The 10,085-nt window shown below is 42.8% G+C and overlaps 1 protein-coding gene across 1 annotated transcript; it reads right to left on the bottom strand.

The window, feature by feature from the left end:
- Positions 1-5,903: 5,903 nt before the first annotated feature.
- On the bottom strand, positions 5,904-9,161 carry LOC130681243 (E3 ubiquitin-protein ligase Arkadia-like). Its single transcript, XM_057493866.1, has 4 exons — positions 9,087-9,161; positions 8,772-8,864; positions 7,682-7,785; positions 5,904-6,021 (listed from the first exon to the last, which is right to left on the bottom strand). Exons 1-4 carry the CDS (start codon positions 9,159-9,161, stop codon positions 5,904-5,906), a joined length of 390 nt encoding a protein of 129 aa, XP_057349849.1.
- Positions 9,162-10,085: the final 924 nt, after the last annotated feature.

Below are 10,085 nucleotides of genomic sequence, written 5' to 3' on the forward strand. Positions count from 1 at the left end.
ATGCTGGTGTTAGGGAGTTGTAAATCTCATGAATGAGTGCTCCATCGACGGTCGAAGGACCATCAAACAGCATCAGAAGCAGAGGTCTTGACATTGACTGAGGCCGACCTGGGTGAGTGTGTTGGTTGACTCTGCATTGGTCATTGTAGGCTCCTTGTGGACTCCCTTGCTGGGTGTGACCCTGGGGTGTGTACTGATGCTGCGGAGTGAGGTTAGCTTCTTCAGAAGTGCAATGCCAGCGAGGCTCTTTGTTAGGAGGAAAGGAGCGCTGGGAGGCTATTCCTAGGTGTCCACTGCAGAGACACAGACCTGGGGCTTGAATGTAGTGCTCTTTGTCCAATTCCAGGGCGCTGTAATCCAAATGATGCCTCCCTTAAAGTTGCTCTCCCCCAAGCAGTGTCTGATGAGCCTTTACCGTCAGCGTTCTTCCTCAGGAAGCACTGGCCTTAGTCTGGGTGGGGCATGTCATCGTCTGGGAGTATGACTTTGCCCATAGCATGTAATTATTCAGAGGCACAGTATGCTCCTCTCTGAAGTAAGGGGGTTGAACAATATGAATTTATCCCATGTTTATTAAGTGCCTATTATGTCTAGATCTATGTCAGGGGTTGAATTTACAAACATGCAATGTACACATGGCTGCTGCCCTTATAGGGAGGGCTACTGACTGTTGGGACAAAGAGGCATTAATTAAATGGTGAAAAATATGTCATATGGGGCCTCTCACATATGCCTGGCCATTAGCAAACAGTTAATGAATCAAACAGTCTCCATTTTGATCTGTTATCATTAACAAATATATCATTTTAAGTTCTGCCCAGTGTTCCTGTGGGGAAGCACGGAGCACCCCCAGGGAGGACTGTGAGGACTGGGAGAGGAGCAGGGTGGGCCCTGGGTATGCCCACACCCAGGGCCTGGGGTGGGTGTGAGGTGCGGGGCGGGCTCCGAGGCCCCTTCCATCCCTGAGGGACACTGATCTCCTTCCAGCCCCGGTGTTTCCCGGAGTTAATGATGGACGCTGCGGGCCCCTTATGCTCCTCCTGTGTCGGGGAGCTGGGCGTGCGGGAAACACACCTCTGGCGCCCTGCAAGGGGTTCATTCATCTTCTTGCACTTGGTGATTTTCTATTCAAACAGGTTCTTTATGTTAAAGAATCCAGATTTCAAAATGCCTTAAAAATAATGACCCTTGAATGGATAGAGGTGTGTGTGTCTCTGTGTGCGTGTTTGTGTGTCTGTGTGCGTGTGTGTGTGTGTGTGTTTGTGTGTAATGGTGTATTCTTTAGCCATGAGAAGGAAGCAAATCTAGCCATTTGTCACAACGTGGATGGACCTGGCGGGCACTGTGCAGAGGGAAATAACTCAGAGAAAGGCAAGTACCATGTGGACTCCAAAAAAAACAAATTCATAGAAACAGAATGGACATTTCTAGGGGATGGAAGGTTGAAGGAATGGGGAGATATTAGTCAAAGGGTACAAACTTTCAGTTACAAGATGAGTAAGTTTTGGAGATCTAGTGTATAGCATGGTGATTCTAGTTAACAACACTACTTGAAAGTTCACAAAATAATGTTCCTGGTTTCACCAGAACTTTTTTTTTTAAGTGGTTATTTAAAATTTTTTATTAGGGTATATTGATACACAATCTTATGAAGGTTTTGATGAGGAACATTGTGATTCCCACATTCACCCATAAAATCAAGTCCCCCTCACACACCCCATTGCAATCACTATCCATCAGTGTAGTAAGATGGTAGAGAGTCATTACTTTTCCAGGTCTTTTAAATATTGCAGACGATTCTTCCCTGTCACAGGTGTACTTGGGGTGGTCCGAGCCTCTTCCCGTATCCCCCCTCCCTCCTTGAGCTAGCTCATGGGGCCCCTTCCTCTAGACTCCCAGCCCTCTGGTCTCAGCTTCCCCTGGGGCATGTGTATTCTCAACCATCTTGTCATTGGTCTTTCCACTCTATTCTAAGTAATGATGTCCAGGAAGGAAGACAACATGTATTTCTAGAACAGCTGTCACCACAGATGCCTGGAAGAAAAACCTGTGCAGTGTGGACAGGAATGGTCCTATTTTCCTGAAAAGGAGACACATAAAGTCCATACCTTCGCAAAGATTCTAGGCTCTGATCTGCTTTGAAACACTTCTCATTTCCTGGAGCACCCGTTCCTACCTTATCTGCCACTACGCCATCACACACTTTCTCTTCTCTCCTACCCTCTTTGCATTTAATCTTTTTGGCAAAAAAAAGCAAGTTTGAGTAGAGTTACCACAAAATGAGTGCGGTATCTCCACAGTGAGTCATAATGGAAGTCAGAAAATGGTGTCATGACCAATTAGCTTTCTTCTGGTTTTCCTTGTGGCTTATCGATGGTGGCCGTGCAGCCCTTCCACGAACAGCCCTGGAGCTGTGCTGGCTCAGCGGGGATTCGGGGATGACTTCAGGGAACAGCTTCCTGTGTGTGTTACTGTTTTTCTTCTATTGACTGATGTGTGTAGGAGAATTGGCAGTGAAGAACAGTACATTTCTTTGCTCTTCCTTCCGTAAATTGCTTCTTACAACAGTGATTTAAAGTCGTGGAAAAATAAGTTCGCAGTCTTCCGTGGAAGAGGAAAGAGGGAGATGGTGGGAAAAGGATGGTTAAAAGGGTGGGAAACTTTTTTAGTGATGCAGCCTCTTGGTGACCTTACATTTGCATAGTACGTCTTGCTGCTCTCTGTGTGTGCGTGGATGTTTTCTTCCCGTGTTTTCTGGCAACGTTCCAGGCATAGCAGAGGCTACAAATCTTTTGCAAATTGGCATATCCTTTTTCTGCTCATGTAAATCAATAAGGAGCAGTTGTTCCCTGTTCCTGGACAGAGGGCTTAACTCCATGTTGCTGTCTGTGCACTGGTGAAACGTAATCATCTCCGAACCCTGGTACAGACTTAACTGGGTGTGCATTGACAGTGCCTTGTTCTGACTGGGCACTCAATCAATAATAGTTGAATGATACCCAGAATATCACCTCAAAGCTGAGGACCTAGACCGATCCTGTCAGTTCTTTCCACGTTCTTTGGTAGTGCACCTGGGGAGGACTTAGCTCTCTGTGTGCATCCCAGGTCTTTGGATTTTATTTCCTTTCTATAATGGGCTGGTTCTGTGAAAAAGTAAGCCAGACGTTCAGGCAGGACATTAGGTGGGGCTGGAACATTCTGGAAGAGTGGAAACTTGACGAGGGCACAGCCTTTTCTGCAGCTCCTCTGATACGGGGTGTGGGTGGTCGGCCTGGCTGACTGTGGGGAGGGAGGGAGGCACTGACTTGAGCTCCCTGCTCTCTTCCACCTGTGAAAGGGGCTCTTTCCTGACCGATTGGCGGACAAAGAGAAGGAGTTGCTGCAAACCGTGTGGCTTTATTGAAATAGATTGTTGCTGGGGACTTCCCCTTTAAGATAATGCCAGATAGTGGAGCTGTATTATAATGTTTCAGATAATAGAACACCCATATTCACATGGCTGATCCGCCTCTTTGTTGGACTCATGAAATGGATTTAAAAGTGTGGAAAGAGACTTTGTGATGGTGGTTGGTTGGCTTTCCCTTTGATGTAGTAGCAGCTATTTGGGTTCAATCCTCTGCTTTTGTCATACTAATTTTGGTTATTTTGTGTCTTGCCCCACAGTTGTGAACTAGTAAGACATTCTTGGAAAGACTGGAAAGGGAGGTGCTCTTCCAAATGGCTTTTGGGAGACAGTCTTGGTCACATCACTTTACTTAAGGTTTGCTCTTTTTGTGTATTCGTAAGGACAGGAGAGAGGGCCCCTCTCAGTGATGCCGGGGTTCTTGTTCACGAAGCCAAAGAATGAGCTTCAGAAACAGTCAAGGTAGGAGAGCAAGGTACAGGCTTTTATTTAGAGATAAAGGGAAAGGACAGAGCTCCCGGCTCAGGCCAGGAGGGGTCAAGAGAGTCCGTGGTGGGCGTTGTCTGGGGGTTTTATAGGCAGTTGAGGATTTTTCGAGAACATGAATAAAACTTTGGGGTGTGGACTTCTTAGGTGTTCCCTGAATATTAAAGATTATCTTAACGTAAGGAATTTCCTGTCTTGATTTCTCTCTGGGACATTGTCCCCTTGGTCTGGGATAACATCAAAGGCTGCCTGCACAGCCCGCAAGGTGGGCTGAGGTAATGTCTATTTGTGAAAGAATCCTGCCTTTTGAATTTTCTGGGTGTTAAAATGCAATCTTATCTTTAAGATGGAGTGTTTCCTGCCTTTTACCATGTCGTGTACCACTGGGTCTCCATGCTAAGTTAGTTGCTCAGTTTACAAAATCACCTCGTCAGATCTGAAGGCGGAAGGACAGCACATAGGCCTGGGCCTTTCAGTATGCCAAAGTGACTCTTACCCATGGCTACAAATGATTAGCGTCACTGAACATGTGCTACTCTTCCCCACCTGGGGAACACCAAATGATCTGTGGAGGTGATCATGTGGTTTTTGTCCTTTTTGTTGATGTAGTGGATGATGTACAGGAATCTATTTTTAGTTAGACCTTTGTCTTAAAGCTTTTGTGAATCCCTCAATTTTTAATAGTCCTATTAATACGTAATTTTTGCCATAAAATACAGTCATGTAGACTTTAAAGATTATGAAACAGTTTATTTGTGCTTTGCGAAGGACGATCGTTTGTTATTCTTTGCTTTCTCCTTTTCCAACACCGTCTTTATGCATTCACTAACTAGTTAAGTCAACAGTTCTTCACATGTATTTTGTGACTCAGTGTGTCACAACCAATTGTAAGGACTGTTGAAGTAATTAGCTAGTAATTTCTGGTAAAGGTCCTAAGCTTTGTGGCTGACCTATGAGAAAAGAGGAGGTGAGGTGATTCCTGTGAGATTGCTGTTCCCTTGTATGCCTTCCAGTGTGCTTTGTGGGGGGCACAAGGAGTGGAAGTAGAGCGAGCTGCTGATGGGGGTGCACACGGTGGTGTTGGGTCTCGGCACAGGGAAATGGGGTTGCGCAGCCTTGCCTGTCATTGTGTGGGGGGGGATTGTGCGTGCACGTGTATGGAGAATCGCTTGGCCCTCGTGAGGAACTCCAAAGAACCGCAGCTTATGCTTTAAGAAAATGATAATTACCATGAATCACGGCCATGGATTTGCGAAGGGACTGCTCAGTGTCTAATTCTAGAACAGGAGAGAGCGTGCCCTGCTTCGGGGCGCCAGGATCAAGGAGGCTGTGTTGGAGGAATTGACCTTTACGAGTTGAACCGGATGTGCTGAGATGCCCAGGAGGCAACACCTGCCAATGAGACGAGTGGAGACCCCAGGCCTCCAGAGCAGGAGTTCTCATCCCTATCTGTGGACTTTGTGACAGTGCAGAGAGCTCCGCCTTCCCTTTCGGAGGTCCTGATTCTGCATTCGCAAAGAACAGTCTACTTCCCCACCCCAAATGAACCTGATGTACATGCTGGGGTTGATTCCACGTTCCTTCGAGGGCTGTGGAGGGATAAGAGGCATCACAGTTTCATCACTGGGCCTCTGAGGGAACAAGCAGAGTGTCCCCCGTGTCCTCTCCCACGCGCGCATTCAGACACAGGCAGGTACATGCACACTGTCATGTAGCATTTGTTTGACTATAATCAGGTCTCACGTGTAAATGTAGCTCTAAGAAATAAATACTGAAATTTTTAATGTGCTGTCTCAGTAGTCAAATGTGTTATTCAGCTCTGCAGATTAAAGTGCTTGTTCTTGAAGCCTTAAACTCCTAATAGTCGTTGTGGAGTCTTCAAAGAGTGCCTAACTCCTCTCTAGTGAGCTCTGCTATTACTTGGATGTGTTCTAGTGTTGTTTTTTTGTTCTTCGTAGGATTGTGTACCAGGAGGGTGGGAAGGAGAGGGAGGGCGACAGTTCCGACCGTGGTGTTAATTTTCACGTGGCAGCTGGTCTTCGATGTCCCCTCTGCATAAGGGGCATCTCGTAGTCGTAGCCAGCCACTGGTCGATGCACACTCGATGAAAAATGTGCATGCAAGGAAGACGTCTATGATAGGCAAAAACAACAGAAAGCACAAAATTAATCTTATGACAACTGCCCGTGGTATACCTGTAATAATTCAGGAGTGTTTCAAAGTTACCAGACATCTATCTCTTTTATCTGTAAAACATTCAACAACCTCGAGGCCTCTCTAATGACAGTCACACCTACATTAAATCAACAGTGGGCAGAATAAGGCAGAAATACACAAGATGACTAACTGTTTCAGCTATGGAACCAAATCATGTAAAAACTCAAGGATTTTAAAACCTACACTGGCAGTTATTCCAGTTTTGTTTCTGTACGTGAGCTGCCAATCTGCTGAGTTGGCAGTATGTCCCTGTTACCTAAAATTGCAAAAGTATGTATTTTCCCTATGAAATAAATTTGTGAAACACTTTGAGAAATGTATCTCTCTCTCAACAATATCAGAACTCATTCTAGCATGAGTTCTAGTCACACTAATTAAGAAATCTTATATGTCATATTATTTTCTATCTAGAGGATCTTTATAAAGTACAGATTGATTGAAGGTTAATTAGGGTTTTGTGGGTAATTGTTACAGCCACTGAATACTATGGCACTCTTTTTGAAAAACAGCTTAATCCATTTTGTAATATATTTGCGATATCGAATCATGTGCACTTGAAACTAATATGTGCCAATTATATCTCCACGAAAAGTAATTAATTGGAAAGAAAGTAGCTTCAAATCAGATATTTACTTTGGTATACTTCACTAAATCATCACTTAGCAATTGAGAAATAAAGAAAGCATCGAGGCAAGACAGGGTAAATCTGAGTGAAGGGTGTGATGGAAGTATGCATTTCTAATCCACTGCTACGAGCTGTCACACATTTTTAGACTTCCCAGTTCTTGCTAAAAAGAGATGCTCCAATTCCTCTTTGAACGGTATTACCACTACTGTAAGAAAAGTTAGCTTCCAGACTTATAAATTTCACTGGCAACACAGTGATCAAATAACCTGTATGTGGTATGGCAGACAGATGTTTATAGCTTTTTTCTCTCTCAGCCGAGTGAAGACATAGGATAAAGTTACCCTCATCAATTAGGGCAACAGAGTTAGCATACGGTTCTGTTACATATGTTATAGAACCTTTTTCACATGGGATTATGTACTTTGGATCAAAACAGAACAGGTGCAAAATAATGAAGAGAGTATAAAAAGAAAATCCCTAAAATTAATATTGGGTTAGCATAACATTTTCTAAGTTGCAAAGTTGTAAGAACTGAATAGTCCCCAGAAGTAAGAGGGCATTTTAGGACAAAATCAATTTATGAGAAGATGCTGTCTAACACTGCGTGGAGTTAATCGAGTTCCCCCTCTTTAAGCCTCGGAGAATACTTTGATTTGACAGTCTCTGCCTCCAAAGCCTGTCAAGTTCTCCTTTCTGCGAGATTGAGAGAAGACAATTTGACCACAAAATTTCCCTGCCCAAGTATATTTCCCATCCCAACCCACTGGTAGCAATACAGAGACTTAGATCTTTTCCTTTCACTCACTATGGGAAGGCAATTCCCTACCTGTCGGAGATTGGTAACACGATATTCCAGGAGTGATCTTTATGTGGCTTCTAGTCTACTTTCACATAAAATCTCATGCACAGTTTTGACAACGGATTTTAGATAATTCATGTCTGGTTACCTCACATCTTCCCCTTCCTCCAAAGTGCAGAGGCAGATAGTGCACTGCTCCTCAGTGGCTTCCTGAGTCGGTGCTTCGCCGGCTTGTTGGCGGGGCTGGTCCCTCTGTGAGAGGCGATCGGGTGTCACCGTGTTAGTGGGATGACATTACTGAACAACTGAGTAAAGTCTGTGTTTATTTGACAGACAATGCCAAAGAAAACTACACATTCGGCCACAACTCATCTCCCAGGTATAACTGTGATGAGTTAATGGATGAGTTAAGTGACTAATTTCAACTAAGTTATTTTAAGACTTAAATAAGCAGCATCAAAAGGAAAATAAAAAGTAACTAATTACTTGGAAAAAGTACTATATTTAATACACTGTTAGGATGATTACAAACTCTATTTTTGTCCCATCATCACACATAGCCTTCACTAAGGAATTTTCAAATAATCTCCAAATAAATTAATCCGATGACATAGTCTTTAGCTTAGACAACTGAAAGGACTTAAATTTAGTGGTAATAGCTCTTTTTTACTCTTAGAAAATAGAAGAAAAATACAGTGATTTTTCACTTTCTTATTAGTCTCCATAGCATAGTTGTTTGTTGAAAGAAATCTATATAACACGTCTATTGCACAACTTCTCTAAATAATACTATAAATTGAGGGTACAATGTAAGAAATGTAGGTTAACTAAATGTCAAAATAAGTGGCCAGTTAAATTACACTATAAGTTATTCAAGAGAATATGGGTGGCATGTGGGGGCTGATCCAGAATGAAAACATAATGCCCAAAAACGGTTCGCTTGTCATCCTCTTTGTGTTATTTTTAAAAGTGGAAGGGAAAATGTGTACAGATGTACATTATTAATGCCTAAAAATGCCTAGATTACGTAAGAAACCCTTAACTATGATTTTTCTTCTGGGAAGAAAAACTTGGGACTTCAGGGTAAGAAACCGCAGAAGATATGTTTTTAAACTTTCAAATTTTTAAAAATCATATGCATGTGTTGCTTTAGTAATAATGTAGCTGAATTCAGAGGTCCATAATACTAAATCTTATGCATTTCAATAATGTAGACATCGCACAGAAGAAATTCTTACTTTTTTGTATTTATGTGGGTATGTGCATCTCTCGATCGTCTCCTGAGATGCTCCGCTGTTTTCATCTTCTGTTTCTTGTAAAGGTTCCAGTATCTAAAGGTGAAGAATAACTAGTATTAAAAGCCAGGATGACTATTCCTTGAATAGCACTGTCGATAGTGTAAAAGCAATAAAGCTCCATATTTATAAACCTGCAATATAAATACAGTGTTTGCAGTATGTTAAGGCAAATGGTTGTCTGCACTTCTTTTCTCAGCCCGCTGAAGTGGTGCTACAAAGTCACCCTTACATTCTTCAGTGACTCCTATTGCCCACCTCTTGCTTCTGTGTCCTCTTCTCATGTTCTGCCTTAAGCCTAAACATAGCTTCAGGTTTCTCCCCAAGTGTCATCTCCTTAATCCTGGAATAACTGCAGCCCTGTTTCCTGCTTTCCCTTCACAGCCAGGCTTATAAAGCAAGCAGTTTATATTCACTGTTCCCACATTTTTACCTTCCTCCCTTTAATCTAAGAAGGACACCATCCCCATCCTCACCAATAACCACTCTATAATGCATTCAACATTTTCCCAACTTTGTGTTTTTGTGGTGAGACACTAATGACCATATTATTTTGACATTGTTCTCATTTTGTTTCTTCTCAACTCCTCTAGCCAGTGCTCAGAATCCTTTCTTTGAAGAACAGGACTACCTTTGAGATATAGTATTATCACTCTCCAAGGCTTTTTCAGTTTCTCAGTCTATACATTTTTTGTGGCAATCTAATCCTCTCCCATAGATTTGTGTTTTATGACAGTATGTGGCTCATATATATTGACAAATCACAACATATCTTTAACTCAGGTGTCAGTTTATGGTTTTGAGGTGCAGACTATAAACTGAAATCCCTAGTGGACATTTTACCTTGATACCCACTTATCACAGATTCAGTATGTCTAAAACCTAACTCACATAACCTCTTGCCTAAATCATAATCTAATACTCTGCAACTCAGTGAAAGGCACCAAGCTAGCATCTAGAAGTCATCCCAAATGTCGTTCAGATGTGTCTCATCATTATTACACCAGCTGCCACTGTCCTTGTTCAGGTGTTTATCAACTTTTACCTCTTCTACTATGTCTGAACTAACTATATTCCATGCGCTCACCTTCACGTCTATTTTTTGAAACAAGTGAGGAGGTGGTCTTTCTAACTACAATCTGAGTAAATCACTCCAAAAGCATAAGTAAGACCAAGTCACTTCGCTTTCAATGGTTCCCGAGTCCCAGTTTCTTGGCTGGGCAGCTTTATTTCTTATTGCTGAGTGATCCCCATTCC

The sequence above is a fragment of the Manis pentadactyla genome, chromosome 16 (assembly GCF_030020395.1).
Source record: "Manis pentadactyla isolate mManPen7 chromosome 16, mManPen7.hap1, whole genome shotgun sequence".
NCBI lineage: Eukaryota > Metazoa > Chordata > Mammalia > Pholidota > Manidae > Manis > Manis pentadactyla.